The sequence below is a fragment of the Schistocerca americana genome, chromosome 3, assembly GCF_021461395.2.
Source record: "Schistocerca americana isolate TAMUIC-IGC-003095 chromosome 3, iqSchAmer2.1, whole genome shotgun sequence".
NCBI classification, from domain to species: domain Eukaryota; kingdom Metazoa; phylum Arthropoda; class Insecta; order Orthoptera; family Acrididae; genus Schistocerca; species Schistocerca americana.
The window spans coordinates 186847189-186871237 of NC_060121.1; the positions used below are offsets into that span (position 1 = coordinate 186847189).

The window sequence follows — 24049 nt, forward strand, 5'->3', positions numbered from 1 at the left end:
TTGCTGTGGTTGATGTTTTTGTTACACCTGTTTCTGTTTCTATTGTAGGTTTCAAGTTGAATGTTAAGAGGAGGTTCAATATGTCAGTTTATTGTTTTGATTCTACAGAAAAATCAATATTAAAGTCACCACAAATAATCATATCTCTATTATTTTTAGATAACTTGTCATGGAGGTATTCTAAATTTTGTAGTAAAGTGTTCATCTCACTAGTTCTGATCCAGCAGTTTGTTCCAGTACGAAGCCAACTGAAAGAAAATCACCGGGAAATAAACAGGTGGGCCATGTGATTTATGACAGTAAAATTGGGCTCAAATGATTTTTATTGATACCATCTTGAGAACAATTTTACGGCAGCCAATGGAAATGGTTGCTCATGGCGCCACCGTAGTTTGTTGTATGTAGTTGTGGCGTCATTTTAGTTGCATGTGGTAATCCGGCTTGAAATGTATCTTTGCGATTGCGTTTAAATAGATGGCGATATACATCTGTGGTTGTAATGGCGGAATGTGAATTTTTTGTGTAGCGTCAGGGGAGGGTTTGTAGATGTTTAGTTGATTGTTTGTTTTTAGTATCTGTGGGTAACAGTGGCAGCTGTCTGTAGAGTGTCTTATTAATGATAGGTATATGCTGTGTCGCAACATGTTTAATACTGGTCTGGATAAACTAAACGCCTGTACCCACATTAGATCTTAACCTTACCGTACTGTCCGTTCTGTAATTCTCAGTAGCAGCGTGGTTACATTTTAGCAGTGTGTTTGTAACGTGGTTCAGAATTTAATGTTGTTTTGTGTTGTACGCTGTGTGTGTATGAAGAATAAAAGATCTTGAAATTCCCTGTATTGGAAACATGGATCCGTCGTACAATCAACGATTGGCGGGACCAGAAAATCAGTTCCTTCTAAATGATGTTGTTCCAGGGAATGGAATGACGGCTAGGGGGTCACGGAAGTTACCTAGTAAGTTTCTACTACCTTGTTCTTGATCGTGTTAATGATGCTGTTTCAGTGTGATAAGTAAGAGTAATTAGTTGCAACTTTTATTAGTGTTATAACCATCTGGTTATGCACAAATACAGTAATTTAAATTTGGAAGGAATACAGTTTTGCATTGTGGAAAATACTCTTATCATCCTGTTGATTTGCTGCACTGGAGAAGTACCTATCACAAGGAAGGTAGAATGTTGGATGGTTTAGGGTATGCTCATTGTTCGAAGTTACGCCTGTGAAAAACTTAGAGCAGTCTTACTAAAACATTTAATCTAGGTAACTTTAGCAGTAAAAATTATTGCCAACTTTGGGGACATAAATATAAAAAGTTAAAATATGATAGGCCCATATATTTCTATTCACTGACGTCATATTGAGTAATTTTGCAAGTATAAGAAGTCATTAACTATGGGGAAAAAAAGTAGAAATTTAGCCTGCCTGAAGGCTTGCACAAGTACATCTTATAAGGAATCTGTTAAAGTAGACCTAATAGTTATCATTAAGCATAAGTACCATTACTTACACTCTAAATTTGACACCATTAAAATATTGTTTTAAATGTGTGGGTTGACATTCATGTAACCAATACATTCTATATCATAAAGTTCCATTAATGATGAATAAGATATATGAGGAATGTTACTAACCCTTTGTTGGTAGAGAGTTACTTGCCTCATATCAGTTGTAAGAAAAGCAATTGAAAAGTTTGTAAATTATGTTAAAAGCTGCTGAAGGAGATCTTCATTTGATGTTACTGAAAGAGATTATCATGTGCCTAACTGGATAGGCCTAAAGATGAATATTCAATATTAGTCGTCATCTTTGACTAGTGACAAAGAAAACCCGAAGAATATCGTAAACAATATCGTTACTATGATGTGATATCAGTGGAAATTTTTCAAGCAGGCTAAGCTACAAATCAGTCTTGCTCACATGGCCAGGTTCTTTGCTTCCACATTTGTTGGCTTCACCAACTAACAACCAAACTGTGAAAATGTACACCAGAACTTGATATCACAGAGGAATACTTGATACAAGTCGACAGCTTTGACCAGTGACGTAGGAGACGTGTCCTTGACTATAGCTTGATCAACTGATTAACATATCTGTGTAGGCTCTTCAGTTTGTGGGGGTCTGATGAAAATTGCAAATTCAGATATGAAAAATGTAAATCCTTTTGGTCTTGTTTGATTCGTGGACTGAATAATAAAGTTTGTGCTGGGGTCATGAGATATACTCAATACTAGTTGTTGGCTTTGACCACTGATGTAAGGTACTGACATTCCGTCACTGGTCAAAGCCGATGACTAGTACTGAATATTTCTCATGACCCAACAAACTTTATTATTTTCATGAATCAAACAATACTGAAAGGTTTAAATATTTCGGATCTGAATTTGCACTTTACATCCGACCCCCCACAAACTGAAGAGCCTATACACAGATATGTTAATTAGTTGATCAAAACCTCAGTCATAAAGAAGTTTGCGTCACGAGAATTTTGCTGGCACAGTAATGTGATGGTTTATAGTTCCTGATTGTCAAGGTATGCATTAATATTTTTGATTAAATCCCAAATTTCTGTACATGAGATGCAAGTGTATTGTGATGATAACAATGATCTGTCTACTGACTGGGGCAATAAACACTATGGGTCCTGCTCAGTATCTTCATCCTTCTTTTTATTATAATCATTGACGATTACAATGACGCCTCGGAACTTTAATTAGAGCCAAGACACAAGCCCCTTACATGCATATGACAGAATCCTGCACTAGTGAACCAACTTCACAAAGGACAGGATTACTGTAAGTTCAGATCCCACTCTTCATCTTTGACCCATGATGACATCAAGATGGCAGCACACATATTTCAAGGATATTCAATATGGTGATCATGACACTACTCATTACATCCATGAACAAATGTAAATAACATGTGAATTACTTAACTCAAGCAATAAATGAAAGTAATTGGAAAAATGCACGAAGCAATTGGTGTTGGGTGGGGACAAACTAAATATATGATGATAAGAATAATGACATTGCTCCAAAACAAATATTAACCCAAAAAAGATGCAGACAAAATCTTCAACAATCAACCCAGCAAAAAATGCAAAAAAACACCATTGGTCATTCAAGTTTCACTTAACATAGGTAGGTGAACCAAAATCATACCACCAATGTAAACTAATAAGTACCCTGAAAATAACGCCAAACTGAACATAAATTACCAAACCTGAATCTCAACAAAAAAATTTTACACACACACACACACACACACACACACACACACACACACACACACACACACACACCAGTGCCAGCTGAAGCCCCTCCCCCAACAAAACATCTGGGGAGGTGGACAGAAAACAAAACACAATCCCACAAGTCCAATGTGCCAGCCCCCCCCTCCCCTCCCCCCCCCCCACTCAAAAAAAAAAAAGAGAGAGAAGAAGAAGAAGGAGGAGGAGGGCCGCTTCCTATCACAATACACCAAACAACATTATAATTTTCCTGCACACTTTTCCTCCAACAGTATTCTTCAAGATGAAATTGTAGAGTCAAAGTACACCTCTTCCTTGTAGCAGTCTTGAACCCCCCCACCCTTTCAAAACTCACAATACGTAATAAATTCAGTACACGTACCTCATGAAAGAATATCATTCCAACACACACTTACCACCCACACCAGTTTCAAGTGCACACAATCAAATAGGATAGCTGACAAGAAAACCAATAATACATCAACAGCAAAGTATCACACAAGGCCATCCGAGATTGCTCGAATGGGGAATGTTTCCTAATGGCTCTCAAAATATTATCGCAACAGCACCTTCACATATACACGTCCCTGGTTTGGGAAGGAGAAACTGATTAACTTCATCAACTTGCCATACTGGTGGTACCCAACACATTTGGCAAGTAAACTGAACAACTGTAGAAACTATATGATGTCAGCCAGTCATCCCCCCTGGCAGTCATAATGACTGACTATTAAAGTTAACAGTTTGATCTCTACCTAGAAACAAACAAGAACCCACAACATTAAATTAATAAAATGAAAAAATTTCAAATGCTGAATTAACAGCTAAAAAAAGAGAAACAAACTTATAATTAATCATTGCTGGTCTTCGATTCATAATCAAAACGTCCTTGGTCCCGGCTTCGAAACCCCCCCTCCCCTCCTTGTCAAAGAGAGCGGAGGAGCGGAAAGGGGTTCAGGGCACTTTCTTGCGCTTGGAGTGGGAAACTGCCCCTAAAAGGTGGAAGAACCAGCAATGATTAATGGCATGAGGATGCAGTGGGCAATGGAAACACTGCATTAAAGACACACAAAGTGTATATCCACAGGAAATGTGGCCTGTAATTGAAAAAATGTCTTGATGGTCTGTCCATTGGCAAAAGATTCCGGTATAGTCCCCTATTCAGATCTCTGAGAAGGGACTGCCAAGGGGGAGGTGACCACGAGAAAAAGATTGAATGCTCAACAAAAGGATAATGTTCAGTGAGTCAGTGCGTGGAATGTCAGGAGCTTGAATGTAGTAGGGAAGCTAGAAAATCTGGAAAGGGAAATGCAAAGGCTCAACCTAGAAATTGTAGAGGTCAGTAAAGTGAAATGGAAAGAAGACAACGATTTCTGGTCAGATGAGTATAGGGTAATATCAACAGCAGCAGAATAGGTATAACGGGAGTAGGATTTGTTATGAATAGGAAGATAGGGCACAGTGTGTGTTACTGTGAACAGTTCATTTATAGGGTGAAGTTCTCTAAGGCTGTAGATAAAACAGTAAAGAATAGTCCAGTAGGCAGTAGAGTTGAAGAGTAATGGACATCTCTGAAAGGGCAGTCACAGAAGCTGGAAAGATAAACATAGGTACAAAGAAGAGCAGTATGTCATCCTGAGTGGGATGACTTCAACAGAAACAAGCGTAACTTCAGGTGTACCCCAGGGCAGCGTAGTAGGTCCACTGCTTTTTACGATTTACATAAACATTCTGGTTGATGGTACTGATAGCACCATTAGACTGTTTGCCGATGATGCTGTAGTCTACAGCAAAGTAGTATCACATGAAATTTGTGAATGAATCAATGAGTGTTTGCAGAAAATAAATGCATGGTGTAATGACTGACAGTTATCTCTCAATATTAGTAAGTGTAACCTACTTCATATAACAAGACGAAAATCCCCATTAATGTACGAGTAAAAAATAAATGCCCGATCTTTGGAAGCGATAACATCTGTCAAGTATCTGGGTGTGACTATTCGAAATGATCTCAAATGGAATGGTAGGATTACACAAGTAACGGGCAAGGTGAACTTTAGACTGCGGTTTATTGTTAGAATCCTGAAGTGATGTAGTCCTTCAACAAAGGAAATTGCTTCCAATACGTTAGTTCGTCCAGTATTAGAGTACTGTTTGTCTGTATGGGACCCTTACCAGTTGGGTCTGATTCAAGAGTTTGAGAAGGTCCAAAGAAGAGCGGCAAGATTCATAACTTGGTACATTTAGCCATCGCGAGAACGTTACAAATCTCATAGAAAGTTTTAAGTGGGACACACTTGCAGATAGATGACATGCTAAACAGAAAGGGCTGCTCACTAAATTCGGAAATCCTATCTTTGCCGAGGATGTAGAGTATATATTATTACCACCAACTTTCAAATCATGCAATGATCACCATTCAAAGATAAGGCAAATTAGAGCTTGTTCTGAGGCGTTCAGACAATTGTTTTCCCTTGCGCGATCCATGAGTGGAACAGGGGGGAGGGGGGGCGGCGGCAAATTGTGCCCTCCGCCACACACCACTTGATGGCTAGTGGAGTATGTCGATGTAGATGTAACTGCAAAGAAACCATGGGTAACAGAAGAAATACTTCAGCTGATCGATGAAAGAAGAAAGTACAAATATGTTGAGGGGTGTTCAGGAATACAGAAATAGAAGTCGCTGAGGAATAAAATAAACAGGAAATGCAGGGAAGCTAAGATGAAATGGCTGTGTAAAAAATGTGAAGAAGTTGAAGAGAAAGAATAAAAAGATAGTCTGAAGGATTGGCTCAGCATATAGAAAAGTCAAAACAACCTTCAGTGAAATTAAAAGCAAGAGTGCTAACATTAAGGTTGCAACTGAATTACCTTTGTTAAATGAAGAGGGGAGAGTGGGTAGGTGGGAAGAGTACATTGAAGGAAGATTTGTCTGATGTGATAGAAGATGAAACAGGAGTAGATTTAGAAGAGCTCGGGCAGAATCTGAATTTAAGAGAGTTTTGGAGGACTTAAGATCAAATGAGGCAGAAAGGATTGATAACATTCCATCAGAATTTCTAAAATCATTAGGGGAAGTGGCAACAAAACGACTATTCACGTTGGTGTGTAGGATGTATGAGAGTACCAATATACCGTGTGACTTTCAGAAAAATATCATTGACACAATTCTGAAGACTGCAAGAGCTGACAAGTGCAAGAATTATCGTACAATCAGCTTACAGCTCATGCATCCAAGTTGCTGACAAGAATAATATATGGATGAATGAAAAAGAAAGTTGAGGATGTTTTAAATAACAATATGTTTGGCTTTAGGACAGGTAAGGGCACCAGAGAGGCAATTCTGACATTGCAGTTGATAATGGAAGCAAGACTAAAGAAAACTCAAGACACATTCTTAGGATTTGACCTAGAAAAATTGTTTGACAATGAAAAATTGTGCAAGATGTTCAAAATTATGAGAATAACGGGTAAGCTATAGGGAGAGGCAGATAATGTACCAAATGTACAAGGACCAAGAGGGAATAATAAGAGTGGATGCTCAAGAACAAAATGCTCAGATTAAAAATGGTGTAAGACAGGGATGCAGTCTTTTGTGCCTAGTGTCCAATCTTTGCATCAAAGAAGCAATTATGGAAATAAAAGAAAGGTTGAGGAGTTGTATTAAAATCCAAGGTGAAAGGATATCAGTGATATGATTTGCTGATGACATTGCTAGCCTGGGTGAAAGTGAAGAAGGATTACATGATCTGCTGAGTGGAATGGACAGTCTAATGAGTACAGAATATGGATTGACAGTAAATTGAAGAAAGACGAAAGTAATGAGAAATAGTCGAAATGAGAACAGCAAGAAACTTAACATCAGGATTGATGGTCACAAAGGGGATAAAGTTAAGGAATTCTGACACCTAGGCAGCAAAATAACCCGTGACAGACGGAGCAAGGGCGACATGAAAAGCAAACTAGAAGTGGCAAAAATGGCATTCCTGGCCAAGAGAACTCTATTAGTATCAAACATAGGCCTTAATTTGTCGAAGAAATTTCTGAGAATATATGTTTTGAACACAGCATTGTATGGTAGTGAAATGTGGACTGTAGGGGGAACCGGGACAGAAGAGAATTTAAGCATTTGAAATGTGGTGCTATAGGTGAGTGTTGAAAATTAGGTGGACTGATAAGGTAAGGAATGAGGAGGTACTGTGCAGAAGTGGAGAGGAAAGGTATATGTGGAAAAAACTGACAAGGAGAAGGGGCAGGATGATAGGACATCTGTTAAGAGATCAGGGACCGATTTCCATGGTACTAGAGGGAGCTGTAGAGAGCAAAAACTGTAGAGAAAGACAGAAATTGATATACGTCCAACAGATAGTTGAGGACATACTGCAGATTGCAAGAGGTGAAGAGGTTGGCACAGGAGAGAAATTCGTTTTGGGGTGTATTAGATCAGTCAGAAGACTGATGGAAAGGAAAAAAGGGGGAAAAAAATAGGCATCGCACAACACAACAGTTACTGCATAGATCAAAGCTGACAGGCAGAATCACAACTATCGGTTGACCCCAAATGACTTATTGAGAAGGCAGCATCCTTTTCTCGTACCATAATCTACCTTTACTACTGTAGTGATTGTTGATTTCTTTGTTTTGGAAATAGAAGTTTCTTAATTACAGTCTGTTTTTATTTCATTTATTTACATTTTATTTTTATGAGTAGTTTCAGGGCCGCAGCCCTATTGTCAACTACTCCCATGTAAAAATAAAACATAAAATGTATGAGTCTCATTAAAAAACATAAAAGTTTTGCTAAATTACAGTATGAAAGAATTATAGTTCCATTAATTTATGTAGTGCACAATGGGAGACTCTTCCTTGCAAAACATGAAATGTAGTTTCTGCTACTGACAGCTACGTAATCTACAAGCAAATTGCATATTTCATTATAGGAATAAAACAGGATAATGCACTTAAAGGCAGTGAAACTGTCAAGAAGCAACAATTATAAACCATACAATATAAATAATTATATAATTGACATTTGTTGTCAAGAGCAGAACTAATCTCCTGGACATATATTTAATGCAGCTATAGAAATCTTAGAATGTGTCTTATATCTATGCTTTGCAGAAAGTGCAATATGGGATCATATGGATGGCGGTATGGTAAGCAGATTGTGAGATCTAACATTCTGGCTTAAATGCACTAAAAATGAGATTTTAATGTTGATCAACACCGACAAACATTGGAAGAATATACAAAGATCAACAGAACAGTATTTGTCATTGGATCATGCTGAGTGAAGGAAAAGAACATGCTTGGCCCCTCATGCCCATGGCCTTTCTGCTGTTGAACACTCCCTCTCCCAATGCCCATGCAACTCCAAACTCTCTATCTCTTTCCTTATACACCTTACCAGTTATATCCTCTTGCACAACTATTACTCCATTGAGGGGAGGATACACAAACATGTCTGTGGCACAGCTGTTTGCACCGGCATGGCACCATCCTATTCCAACCTGTTTATGGGCCTTGTAGAGGGAACCTGCCAAACCTCCCAAGACATTAAACACCTTATATGGTTCAAGTTCTTTCATATATTCAAGATTTGTATTCAGAGATGAGACATCCTTTCCTGATTTCTCTACAGCATCAGCACCTCCCCAACTGCTTCCCCTGCCCCACTACTGGATCCCTACTCATCATTGTTGATGCCACTTCCCTGTACACTAATGTCCCTCATGCCCTTGGCCTTGGCCTTGCTGCTATTGATCACCTTCGTGCACATTGTTTCTGCACCCCCTCTGATGGCTCCATCCATACCATGGCAACTGTCACCCCTTCTACCCCAAAAAATCACTCCAATTTGGCCTGGGTGCCCATTCACAACATATCTGCAGTGACAAGAAGGAGAAGCCCCTTGCCCATTGTGATGAACCTCTCTTGAAGACCTTCAAAGGCAGTCACTACCCCACGAAACCTAGTCTGCAAACAGATTTCCTGCATCATATCCTCACCCCCCCCCCCCCCCCCCCCCCAATCCTCTCAACAATCCTGAGAACCAGCTGCAAAGAAATTACCCCTTCATCACCCAATATTTACCAACCTGGACTGGAGCAGCTCAACCATGTTTTTCGCCAGGGCTTTGGCTATCATTATGCCCAAAAACAAGGGACATCCTACCCATGATCCTTTCCGCTGTTTGTCAGTCTTCGACGGCTGGCGCGCTGCCAAGATGAACTTGAGCCGCCTTATCGGCGGGGTCAAAGGTCACGCGCTCAGAGAGCTGACGTAACATGCTGTTGCATACTCTATGTCGACAGATCCTAGATGTACCCTTGTCCGTTTTTAAGCTACGCTACATATCACTTTATTTATGGAAATACAATGTACAATCTCCAACAAATTTAACATATTCACAGGTACCTTTACCTTTAATCCATATAAAAACAGTTTCATTAACTGATATCTTACGTCTACTACGTGTATACAAGGAAAAGGGTGAGGGTGACATATATGTTGATTTGCCAAAGTCTTTATTTGCATTTTCGGTGACATGATATGTGACCCCGCCGATAAGGCGGCTCAAGTTCATCTTGGCAGCGCGCCAGCCGTCGAAGACTGACAAACAGCGGACGCGGGCACCTAGTATTACTAGTGCCCGCGTCCGGGATAACACTCGGCTGGCACTGTGAAATTTTCTAAGTCCCTTATCTTTCGCCGCGCCAGTGCGCGCCTTTATAAGCGAGCGCTGCCCGCGGAGCGGATCATTCGCACTGCTGCTGCTGCACAGGCAACTGCATTGAACGCTGCCAAGATGCCTTACAGAAGATACAGTCGCCGTCGTCGTCCAAGACAGACTATATATAAAACAATTGAAGACGTGGAAATGACCACATCTGCCGCCGACAAGAAAAAGAATACGATCAAATCTGTCGCTGCACACGCTCTACTGGATGGACCTGCAGTGTTTTGTGGATGCAGACTGAACTTCAGCATTGACATCAATGATTTTTTTACCCACGGTAACGGATGGTTAACAGTCGCTGTTGTACGTGGTGGTACAGGCGTACCCAATGTATCCGGACTGGAAAGCTTCGTTGATCGTGACATCATAGCCTATCGAACATATCATGTCACCGAAAATGCAAATAAAGACTTTGGCAAATCAACATATATGTCACCCTTACCCTTTTCCTGCCACCCAAAGTACACAACTTCTTGGTCCATCCCTATGCCACTCCCGCCTTCCATCCCATACCACAGGAGTCATAACCATGTGAAAAGCCCAGGTCCAAAACCTGCCTGGTTTACACACCCAGCAAACCTGCTCCAGTCTTGTCAAAGGCTTTCTTATACTATCAGAGGCAGGCTCACCTGCACAATCTTGCTTAGCATTTTATGTGGGCATAACCACCAAACAGCTGCCCACCAGAATGAACGGCTGCCGCCAAAATCTACCCAAGAACAGGGTTGACCACCGAGGGGTGCTAAAGGTCGCGGGGCACAATATCCTTGAGTTCAGTGGCTGCATCACAATCCATGCCATCTGTATCCTTCCTTCAAGCACCAGTTTTTCTGGGCTAAGCAGGTGGATATTAATCTTTCAACATATCCTTCACTCTTACATTCCTCCTGGTGTCATTCTCCGCTGACCCACTGCGCACATGCCGTCTACGCAACAGTCTCCCCTTCCTCTGTACTCTCATCCCTTCCCATTTGACACCTCCATGTCATTGTTGTTAGGTCCTTGCACGAACTAACTGGCTTCAATGCTAGTGTGTCCCATGCCTTCTCCATACACCTGCTGCCCACGTCCCCTATTCCTATTCCAGAAACTGGCTACCCTACTCTGAACTGCTAGCTACACTCCCCAACCCCTTTCTCCCGCTTCCCTATTCATCTCTCTCTGTCCACCTGGTCTATCTGCCATTCTGTTATCCTGGCATTTTGTGTTCAGCCAATGCAGTGTAGCTGCTTAGGTGTGTGTGTGTGTGTGTGTGTGTGTGTGGGTGTGTGTGTGTGTGTGTGTGTGTGTGCTCTAGCTGCTCATCAGAGATTTTTCCTGGAAGCTAGCAAGTTTCCATTCTTTTTGTGTGCCTGTCAGTGACTCAGTGCTTCAATATTTGCTTAGTGGTCTCCTTGACTCCTAAAGAGTTAAAAAAAAAAAAAAAAAACCACTCTTCAAATCCATGTACATATAAAATTGTATTCAAATGGACTTTTGCTGACGCAAGTAAATGAGGAACAGCTGGCTGGCATATGAAAAAGATCATCTGTAATGCCTGTATGAGATATAGCAAAGTAACGGTTGTAATCAGATTAAAAGGCTAGAATTTAAAAATAATAACAAAAATAAAAATGAACTGTAGCTGTGGTGCTTCTACGTATCAAAACAAATAATTTATTAAGTACATACTTGCAAATAGAATTCTCTTTTAAAAATAATGGAAATGATCATGTTGAGTTGTTTCTGTAGGAATAATCTTGAATACTGAATGAAAGAGAGCACATAGAAAATATACTGCAGTGTTTTATGGATTTTGGTGTGTACAAACCTTGATTATGATAACTTGTTGTGTATGTAAGTGACGATTTTGATCAAGTAACAGATAATTCCTCCAATAGAAGTTTTGGAATATTGTAAACTGGGTTCAGGAAATCATCCAACCTTAGGGATAGGAAAACAATGGAACTCCAGTTGCAGACATGTGTAGATGTAATGTGGATGAGGGATTAATTATAACATTGATGAAACATTAGTATAAATACAAAACTATTGTAATTTTTTGTAGATCTGCACCACGTAGTACACTGAGGTAACAGAAGTCAATATATACCACCCAATATCATGTTGGATCTCCTTTTGCCTGGCTTAGTGCACCAACTTGATGTAGCGTGGACCCAAAAGTTGTCGGAAATCCTCTACGAAAATATTGAGTCATGTCGCCTCTATGTCCAACAACAATTGTGAAAGTGTTGTCAGTGCAGTGACTTTTCAGTTATGTCCCACAAACGTTGGATGGAATTCATATTGGGCCAAATCTTTTGCTTGATTTGTCCAGAATGTTTATCAAACTAATCACGAGCAATTGTAGCCTGGTGTCATGGCACATTGTCATCCATAAAAATTTCATCATTGCTTGGGAACATGAATTCCATGAATGGCTGCAAATTGTCTGTGGCTAGCCGAATGTAACCATAGTTGGACTGGAGGACCCATCCATTCCATGTAAACACAGTCAACACCATTATGGAGCCACCACCAGCTTGCACAGTGCATTGTTGACAACTGGGTCCATGGCTTCATGGGATCTGCGCCACATTTGAACCCATCATTAGCTGTTACCAACTGAAATCGGACTCATCCAAGCAGGCCATGGTTTTCCAAGTGTCTGTGGTCCAGCCATGGTTTTCCAAGTGTCTGTGGTCCAACCATCATGGTCATGAGCCAGGGGAGGCATTGCAGCCAGTGTATTGCTATTAGCAAAGGCACTCGTGTTGGTCATCTGCTGCCATAGCCCATTAACTCCAAATTTCACCACACTGTCCTAATGGATACACTCATAGTTACTTAGTGGAGATGTCATCACCTAATGCACATTCGAGGAGACTTATAATGTGCATTAAGTGATGACGTCCACAAAACATTTTGTTGACCATAAACTGAGCATGATCTTGGAGCCATGAATATTCAGTTTGGCTGTCAACATGGAAGTTTGGCCGGCATATCCCCATAATTTTTTGTGTTTAGGGTTATCGTAATGAACCCATTTATCATCCACAGTCACAATGTGATGCAGAAATCCCTTCCATTTTTGCATATGAAGCAAATGTTCACAAACACACAAATGCTGCTCAACGTCTCTTGGTTTCAGCTCTCATGGGATCCAAGTTCCTTCTTTCTGAATCATGCCCATAGCCTTGAGATGTTTTGAAATGGCTTGCTGTGTCACTCCCTCTAATCATGCCAATTCTTCTTGAGTTTGACACGAGTCTTCACTTAGCAATGTCTCCAATTCTGCATCTTTGAAAACATTCTCTCTTCCACCACTATGCCGATCTACGACATTAAAATCACCGCTCTTGAAGCGTTGAAACCACTCACGACACAAGCTTTCGCTAATAATGTCCTTACCATATGTACTTGAGAGCATTCGATGAGACTCAGCTGAAGTTTTCTTCATATTGAAACAAAACAGTAACACCTCCTGCAAATGATGAGAATTAGACTTGTAAACCGACATTTTCAATCAAGAACAACTTTATGATGCAGACACAAATCTAATGTTTGAATGAGGTTATGTTGACGGAGGTCCAAGCTAACTGCCTGATGTGTGCAATCTGTTTCTTTCGACCGCTACTTACTGTTGTCGCCACCTATTGGCAAATGGCGGAAGCAAAGTTGTACACCTTGTAACTTGTCAAGGCCATTTGCTGTTTGACCTGCTGGTTAGTAAATAAAAAAGTTCTTTCGAACTATGAAACCAACTGTGTGACTGGGTTGAAAATAAGTGAAACAGAACAGAGTATATAATTTCTGTTGTATACAGAAGACATCACAAATGGTGAAATTGGGATCCATTGTGGCATATAGAAGTGTGGTAGTACCCTTACTATTCACTGAATAGATTAGCAGCTTACTTTAAATGTACAGAAATGTAAAAATGTGCAATTTGCAAAACAAACTCAATGAGTCACAGTTGGAATTGGCTTTCTCATGCAAATACCTGGGTGTAACAATTTTTAGGTAGGCCTATAAGAAATGGAATGACCACCCAAGCTAAGTCATTGGTAAAGCATGTGGAAGACTGTGGTTCATTGGTAGGATACTAGGAAAATGTAATCAGTGTACAGAGGAGATTACTTACAAAGCAATTGGTGACTCATCCTAGAATATTACTGAAGTGTGTGGGGCCCTTACCAAATAGAACATAGAAAATGCAAAAGAATGGCAGCACAAATGGTCACAGGTTTGTTTAACACATGGGGCAGAAAGTCACAAAGATGATGAAAAATCTGAGCAAGCAGACATTTGGAGATAGATGCCACTACACCACAAAAGTGTGCTTACAAAGTTTCGAGAACCGGCATAAGTGTGGTCTGTAGGAATACACTACAACTCCCTACATATTCCTCCCGTAGGAATCATGAAGTCTAATTACAGCATGCACAGAGGCATCTAGGGAGTCACTTTTCCCACACTTCATATGTGAATGGAACAGCAAGAATCCCAAAAAGCTGGTAGGATGGAAAGTACGTTCTGCATGGATTTCACAGTGGTTTGCTGAATGTAGATGTAGATGACATTGTTGGTTTTCTGAGGCAGTGCACAAACAACACTGTTGTTCATAGGAAAATCAAATAATTAGACTATTGTAGCAGTGTACAAGATGTCTCGCAGGTGACCAATGCTCAGTGCAGAGAGTAGCACTTGATGTTCAGCATAAACATCATAATATTTATAATTTGACAAAAAATACTCAGTGTTGTTTTACACCACAGTTGAACAGTATCTAGTGTAGTTATCACTACAAAAATCTAGTTATGATGAAGACTAATACCAGACTGTGATGCATTGGAAGAATAATGAAGTATTGTCTCATGTGCATATGAAGTCATATATAAACACTCATCCTATCTGTTGAGTATCTTTCATCATTTTTCATTCTCATACGAGTTCATATTAATGTAACATAAAGACCAAAAAGATTCAAAGAAGAACTGTGTGATTTTTCTGACATTTGTTTAGTCAGTGCACAAGACTTTGACAGCAGTGCTCAGTAATTTGCACTGGAAGATGCTGCAACAAAGTTTATGTGAGCCACATAAAAGCCTAATCCTAAAATTCCAATGGTGTGCATTTCAAAATGTTCCAGGAAACATATCACTTCCTCCCACACATATCTAACATAAAAGATTTGATGTGGAAATTGAAGAATTATAAACTTAAAATGGGTATGTGCCAAAAGTCCTTGCACACTATCATGGAATGGATCAGAAAGGGGGTGAAAGATACTCGTACACTACTTACCATCCACTGTACACTGTGCGGTGGCTCGCAAGATATTTATGTGAATGAAAGATGTTACTACAAAAATCATTTTGTGATACCAACATGAAAGGTTGACTGAAGTGTGGTACGAGCTAAGTGTGAGTGAGCTGTCTGTGTCACTGAGGTGTACGATTTCCATCATGTTCCTCCTGAGCAATTACTTTCAAGCAGCTGTTGCAGTTTGTGTCAGGCATAGTCACTGTACGTTCCAAAGTGAATTTATTAACGAAGTGTAGCTTTTGGACAGTTTAGTTCCTCAAAAGATAACTAAGTTATATGCTGATTTATTTTTCACAGTTTCCATGGGACTATTCGAGCCAGAAAAACTTATAAAAACAAGGAAATAAAATATTAGGGAATTATACGTAAATGAATAGAACCTTTCACTTTACTGCATTAAACTGCTGTTCGGAACTTCTGTATAGAATGAAGAGCCTTTGAACTCGAATTTAAATACCTGGAGCTCATTTCACAAATTTTTCAATTCTGCAGAAAGCCTGTTGGAAGTACAATCTACAGGATAGTACACTTATTTCGGTACAATATTTGAGGTAGTGGTATCAAAATACAATTTTTTTTTCTGTCAAACGTTACCAGGGTGAATGCTGCAGTTTCCTCCTAATGAACCTGTATTCTTCATCAACCATTTGACATCCATTGCTAGCAAAGGCCTTCTCAAGATGGAATGGCAATGTAAGAATTCCACGAAGTTTGAACGGTGGCCAGCTCAAAATTCACTAACTGACACTGCACATTGTTCAAGTTCTTCTTTTCTTAGATAAGAATGTTATAGAAAGTGCACAGAGCTGCCCATGTAGCCTATACAATTTGAGGTAGTGGTTGTTGTACTCAGTTCAAGCTATCACTTTGCATGCATCCTGGAATAGATCAAACTGATCAGCTTTTTCTTTTAGAAGTGTACTGTTCCCTTTACAAGGATGTAACCAACATTAATGTATAACTTTCTGAAGTCTTTAAAGTATAAAATTACTTCAACTGTACATATGTCAGATAGAAAATTCAAAAAATGAAGCCCTCCGAGTAAGTACTACAAAAAAGAAATTCGTAGCGGGCTGATAAGTGACTGAATGTTGAAATTGTGCACAAGAATAGATGGATTGTGTGCAGATGATCTGCCAAACCACTAATGAATCCATGTAAAAGTTTTCTTTGCCAATGCAGAAGACATGATGGATTAGGTAGTGCAGCTTTACAGATATGAACAGTCATGCAGTGCTCTGGCTCTTGTGCTGTCATATCAAAGGCAGAACGTGATTATTGAAGGGAGTTAGAAGCTCACTATAGTAATTCCTTAAATATGTTACTGAGTCTTCAGTTCTTTGGGGGAACCATCGAGCTAATTTCAGTACGAGGTGAGAAGTATTTATTTACTGCTGTGGGAAGATTCTTTAAAATCTTTAAATTCTTTAAAATCATGGAGACATGGCCATGATGATAGGCAAGTTTGCTAGAAACATTGCGAGTCATGATAATGCTTCTTCTGCCATTAAGTAAACACTGAAAAGGGCAGCTGAAACATCACTTCCAAGAAATGTGACGCTATTGCCTGTGCATGGCAATTGGGTACAGTATTGCCTGTAGCTTGTGTCTCATGACTAGGTTGTTGCAATAACTGACAGGGAATAAGGAGACCCTCCTCATCCTTTTACAGTTACATCAGTATCTATTGAAATGTCTGGAAACGTGTGAATATTTCTGCTGAACTGCAAACTTCAGTAAAGTCTTCTCAACATATTCTCTTTCATGCTCCATGCAGTAGTTCATGTTTTCACGTGAGTGCAATACATGGAAAGAAGTCATTTTTATTTCCCACCAGAAACATGTGAAAGACAGTACCTTGGAGCCAGCCACCACTCCAGGACGTACCATTCCATCTTTGGCGTGTCTGGCTCTCTTACAAAGTCAATGCACGTTAACTATAGTGTTTGATTCTCATAAGACTTATGATCCAGATTGGTGAGCAGTATTTTCTGGTAGCTTCAGGAAGGTACTTTGCAAGATATCTTTCTGTATTTACATTGTCCTCTTTTTCTCATTATTATTTTAGCCACCAAATTGGTGACCATTGTATATGAGAGAACAGTATTCCTCAGTGTAGTGTTTTAATTATGAACATTTTCACAATTTTACTCCAGGCATGACATCTGTTATAATCATTATATACATGAATGTAATTTTCTTCTTTTCTTTTCGCTTAGCAAATTAAATTCATGTGCAAAATGGATGGCTACAGCAATGGGCAGAAGCTTTTTATTATTTTAGGTCTAAATGGCTATAATTATTGTAGTATGAAAATAATATTGTAAATGTGATTGTGTCCAGAATAAAAAGAAATGTATATTGTGCCAGTTTCGTTTCTGCATTGACAAAAAGTTATTTTTTCCAAGAGATAATATTTTTGTCCATCAGTGGCAGCAAAAGTGTTGTAATTTGTGAATTACTATCTCAGCTGTGACTGTTCAACTGTTTATTCAGTAATCAAACAGTGGAAACTCCCTGTAGGAATATCAACAGTGTAGGAGAAGATAAATTGCTACTTTTCAGCATCTCGGACTGGAATTCCGGCCCGAAGACTGTGGCCAAAAGCCACATGTAAGTGTCTTTTAATAATGCTTGTCTGCAACTTGACGCGTCGTCTTCATGGGGTAAGTAGCAATCTGTCTTTCCCGAAATTGCTGATCCAGTAATTCATCTATGCGGAAGAAACGGCATGTCTTGATGAAATGAGAGGCAGGCTACAATGTTGGTCAACAGTAGTAAAAACTTTTTATTGAAATCTTATTCTTCTGTAGTTTTTCTGTGGAAAATTTAGTTTTCCATGAAGTCCATTCCCGATGTCCTGCTAAAATAATGATTTCCTCTATTGTATTGATATTTCATTATATGTATTTGTTTAGATAATTTTGAAGACTTCTCTGTTACTTATTTTGCACTGGTAATTTGTTTTTTAGCAGGAGCAGAAGGTTATGAAAAGCAGCCACTGTTTGAAAGAGCGGGTAGTGCTGAGCCTGTACGGTTGACTCCTGCGTGGGAAGAGACAAATCTGCCCAACGATGAGCTTAACTTCAAGGGTGTCACAATGGAAAGAGCAGATCTTGAGATGAATCCACCAATAGACAGGCAAGTTCTATATAAATATACCTAGTTTTTTTATATTTGTTATACCAATAAGGGGGCACAAGATGGAGATTTTGAGCTTTTAACAAAAATAAGCTAGCATTTGTTCACTACATTACACATAAGGTATTACATCCTTCCCTCTAATGAGTCAGTTTGAGGTGCTGATCTCTACCAAAACTGAAAATAAGCTGGTGAGACAAATACCACATTTCTGGAATCCTTCATGTACTCTGATGGGGGGAAGCAAGAGCAAAAGGGTGTGGATCAGTTAATTGTTGGCAGTTCAAACATATGCCAAATATTGGGACCCTCTAGAGATATGTCAAGAAGGGATAAGAAGGATCACCTTGTACACTCAGTATGTGTGCGTGGAGGCCTCATTCAGCTGTCATCAAGGGGACAGAGTGCAAACAGCTGCAAATTGTGGCACACATAAGAACAAGTCATTGTGATGTGAGAGTCATTCCACCAACTGGCAGAGAAAGTTGAGGACACCGTCTTTGCTCACAGAATTTCGGTGAAGTTCACAGACTGCATCATTGTCTGTAGAACTGATCATGACCCCCTGGTTAAGAGTCACTTGGAAGGTTTGAGTTAGAAACTTCTAAGGTTCAGCAAAAAGCTAGGCTTCGACTTCTTAGACTGTTTCCATAGAGTTCATAACCCCTAAATGAATCAGGGGTACATTGCACACCAGAAGGTGCTAACCATGTATCTGACTCTGTGTGGGCTGCACACAAGGCTTTTATTATTATTATTATTATTATTATTATTGGGTAAAGTGGTTCTCCATCCAGTCCAAATAATGAGAGTTGTGAGACACTATGAAGTATAGTCTAAGATCCAAAGATAAAGAAATGTACCCCTGCCCCCTCCTCCGCTCCTCACTCACAGATAAGACTTAAAATCCTAGTGATCAAGTGCCAAAGCATTCACAGCCAAGTTACAGAATTTGAAACACTCCTAAGAAGCTGATGGAATTAACACAATACTAAGTATAGCAAAAAAAAATTGGCAGCAGTGAGATTTCTTTGGATAGGTTTGAATGTGTATTGAAAGAATAGGCTAATGGGAAATATATTTGTGGTGTACTTACACAGTAAAAAATAAACTCAAACACACCGAGATAAAATTTGATGTTGCATGCAAGACCTAGTTTCACAAGTGAATGTAAACATATAATTGCATTCTTCTGTTGACCACCGACTCACCCCCAAATGTAACTGAAAACTTCAGAGAAAATGTCAGCTTTCTAGTACATATGTTTGCAAATCGTACTGTCATAACAGAGAGGGAGCCTAGTATCCAGCCATCAACTTTGGTAATTACAGTTTGCCAAGTGGTAGGCATGACAGGACATCCTGCTGAACAATACTAAACGCCTTCTCTGTGAAGACTACATAGGTCAAACATTTTGGAAGCCAACTCATGATGGACATATATTAGATCTGGTGGCGACAAATAGACATGACCACCTTGAGCAGGGACGGCCACGGCATGCCAAACTGCACGCATGTACAGATGTGCTACACGCGTGCCGTCCAGGGCTCAGTCTGCCTCGCCACTACTCGGTTTTCCTCGGTCTTTCGCGGCACTGCTCAGCATGGCGCGACATTAGACTAGCTGTGCAAAGCGACATCTTTTCATCCGGCATAGGGTGCATTAGTTGATTCGTAGTGGCAGCCATGTTTATTCCTCGCTATTTGTTGGCGATTCGTAGGAAGTTTATAAGTACTGTACAGTGGTTGTTGCAATGGAACACATGCTCACAAAGAGGTGGGGTAGTGACACAACGTCACGAGCCTTCAGAGCTGAATGGGAATTGCAATATTTTTTCGAAGAGAATGATGAAAATTCTCAATGTCTATTATGCAGTCGCATACTCGCAGGACACCGCAAATTTCCAATAGAACGGCATTATAAGACCACACACAAAGGACTTAATGATTTAGTTGGGTTGATAGATCAAACAAGTTGGCGGAATTAAGAAGACGTAGTGTTATGCAGCGAGACGGACCGAACACGAGTACCACTTACAAATCTTTGTGTTTCTGATGTTTGTATTTGTACATATTTGTCGTTAGAATTTGAATTTAGAGTTCACTCAATTTTTGTTTCCTTTTTTTAGCCTGCAACTGAATGTAGCGACCTGTCTTTCAGAGCAAGCTACAAAATAGCGCTCAAAATTGCAAGAGCGAATAAGCCTTTCAGTGATGGTGATTTCATCAAGGAGCGTATTGTTGAGGCGGCGGAACTCTTGACGCCCCTGGAAGTAAAGAAGTTCAGTGAAATTAGTCTTTCCAGACAGATAATAGCTCGCCGCATAGCTGGTATGACAGCGGATGTCTACAGGCAGTTAATTGATAGGGTCTGCAAGTTTATTGCATTCTCGATTGCTTCGAACGAGTCGACCGACATTTCAGACACAGCACAACTAGCGATTTATGTTGGTGGAGCTGACACAAATTTGCACGTGACAGAAGAACTGTTAGATTTAGTACCAATGAAACACACAACAAGGGGTACTGACTTGCTAAAAGCAGTTGAAGCCGTTGGCCTGAATTGGAAAAATGTTAGTTTCAGTCACCACAGATGGAGCGCCAGCAATTCGAGGTGCTCAAAATGGGCTTGTAGCACTGTTGCATAAAAAACTAGGATGATTGACAGAAGATTTGTACGGAATTCATTGTTTTGTCCACCAAGAAGTTCTTTGTGCTAAGTATGCAAATTTGGAGCACGTCATGAAGTTAGTAGTCACCATAGTACATTTTTTGAAGTCTCATGGCTTAGTACACCGTCAGTTTCAACAGTTTCTCATGGAACTGAACGAAGAGTACAGAGATGTTATTTACCACTGGGAAATACGTTGGTTAAGTCGAGGATCATGCCTCGATAGATTTTTCAATTTAAGACTCGCTATTATTGAGTTCCTGAAGGAAAAAGGAAAGGCAGAGCCAAAATTAGAAGATCCAAAATGGATTGCAGACCTCACCTTTTTAGTTGATCTCACTGCACACTTGAAAGCTCTCAATAAGACTTTGCAAGGTGAGTAGCAGCTTATTTCTGATCTGATGAAAAAAGTGGATGCATTTAATAAGAAACTTGCATTGTGGAAGGAACAACTCATGAAAATGAATATTGCCCATTGCCCTACAGTCTCTAAAGTCAGAGAGAACGCAACTTCTGACGAATTCGTTTCTGTGTTGGAGTAACTACAGGCACAATTTTCTAAACGTTTTCAGGACACTGCCAGTCTGACATCTGTTTTTGAACTATTTTCTAGACCCTTTGCCGTTTCAGTTGAAAGTACTCCAGTGCATTTGCAAATGGAATTGTTGATCTGCAGTGTAATTCCCGTTTAAAGGACAAATTTTTTTACATAAAAACTGTCCAGGAATTTTACGAAGGTTTTTTGTGGAAAGAGTTTCCCTGTCTCCACGATGAGGCTGCAAAAGTTATATCAGTGTTTGGATCGACATACGCGTGCGAAAGGTTTATTTCGATTATGAAACTAAATAAGTCAGGATTACGTGGCAATCTGAGTGACAAAAATATGAGAAACTGTCTGCGTTTGTCCATATACCATCAGTTTGTGCCGGATATGTACTTTATTATGTCTACAGTGAACCAAAAATAATTAAATTAATAGTGATAATTTTGTTGTATTTGTCATATGTTTTGTTGAGAATTGTAGTTATTGCAAATTTTGTACAGTAGTTCCAGAATATAAAATTTGCTTGTTTCACATGTAGTTGGAATCACTTATTCCACATCATACTGCATGCTGTAGACTACTTTCAAGTCTGTTTCTATATCTCAGCTTAAATGTTGTAAGAATTTTACGAGTGACGATGTGAGAAGCACGATATTGTTGGTGTAATGCAGTTTGAAACCGAGCGTTATTGTTATTTTTCTGTAGGTGTATGAACAGCTAACAAAGATTAATTGCTCAACATGATGTGTTGTACAGAGCTTAATATTATCAAATGTCGTAATATGAAACTAAGCCACATGCTAGCAGGGCAGTGTTCCATACGCGAATGCACTGTTGCGTGCGGCGTGTTCGTAGTTCCACGCATGCGCGCCCAGTCAGCTGGTGTGGTAGTGGGGGACGTGTGACGTCAGAAGAGAGCGATCCGCACGCTTGTGAAAGCTCGGCACGCATGCATGCACGTGTGCCGCGTTCTTGGCCGTCCCTGACCTTGAGAATTTCCTCACTGGGTTTATTATTGAGCAAAATTGCTTGTAGCACCAGTAGTTACCAAAGTACAAAAGGCAAATACAACAAATACAAAGAGTTACATATGCAGTAAAGTAGGTAAAGAGGCAGTAACATCGAATTTCAGTGAGGAACATAAAACATTAGCTCTGAGCAGTAGGTTGTAGAGAGATTGTGACCGAAATTTTAGAAGACTAGTTGGCCAAGCTAAGGATGAATGTATTTCTTAGTAGAACAGTTTGTGATGAGAGGGATCCCTCTCTGGTATACAGTCTCTGAGAAGAAACATGAGAACTGTATAATAGGTACAAAACAAAGCATAGGAATATAGGTAGAAATGTGATAAAAGAAATGCATTGGCTGTCAGAAGTGTAATGCATGAAGCCTTCAATGGCTACCATAGCAGAGTCTTATTGAAAGGCCTTTTGCAAAGTCCAAAGACATTCTGGTTATATATAAAGGCCGTTAGTGGAACCAAAGTTAGCGTCAGTATTCAACACCATAATATATTGTAGGTCACGTGAATAAATAACATACTCACTAGTTGGAGGAAAGTATAGGTCACATCTGTCTACACGAAGGCTATCAGAAATGGCCCACTAAACTACCATTTAGTATCCTTTACATCTGCCTGTTGTAGAATCTCAGAACATGTTCTGACCTTAAACATAATGAGATATCTCGAACAGAATGAGTGGCTCCTTGCCAACCAGTATGAATTCAGAAAATGTTGGTCATGTAAAACACAAGTTGCACTTATCTCACATGACATCCTGAGAGCCATATCTCAAGGCAGTCAGATAGATTCAGTATTCATTGACTCTCAGAAAGCATTTTGTTCTATGAGATATCAAGCAAAACTTGTGGCTGGATTGATGATTTCTTGAATGGAAGAATGTTATTTTGAATGGAGAGTCATGGATAGGTTTTTAGAAATATCTTCAGGTAAGTGTGTTGGGGCCCCTTGTTTTTCAGGATGTTTATTAATGACCTTGCAGAGAATATTAATAATAGTAACATCAGACTTTGCATGTGATGCATTCATTGGTAAAGAAGTACTGTCTGAAAAAAGTTGTGCAAATTTGGAAATAATATGTGATCTAAAATGAGAAAGCGCCCTCCCACCAAAGATGTGCAGATAGACTCAGTTTTTCTTTATCAGTAACTGAAGGCATAACGTCATTCGTCAGCAGTGTTGATATATTTTACTGAGTGGGATGGTGCCATGCCTAAAACACCTGACTTGCTACATTCTTTGATAAATGTTTCTCAGTTTTCCTGCCACATCAGATTTGTTTGTTAACTCAAGTTTGTAATGATTTTCTTTCTCATCATATCAGAAGTCAACTGTCATAAGTCGTGTGGATCTCTTATGTAGTTGACCAATT

At 39.6% G+C, this 24049-nt stretch overlaps 1 protein-coding gene across 1 annotated transcript in view; it reads left to right on the forward strand.

Moving 5' to 3' along the window:
• The first annotated feature begins 462 nt into the window (after positions 1–462).
• The window catches only part of LOC124605547 (equilibrative nucleoside transporter 1), a 97230-nt gene continuing 73643 nt past the window's right edge, over positions 463–24049 (forward strand). Inside the window, exons 1-2 of the mRNA XM_047137304.1 lie at positions 463–959; positions 18274–18442. Coding sequence (XP_046993260.1) covers positions 851–959; positions 18274–18442 — 278 coding nt within the window. The 5' untranslated portion in view covers positions 463–850. The remainder of the gene's footprint in view (positions 960–18273; positions 18443–24049) is intronic.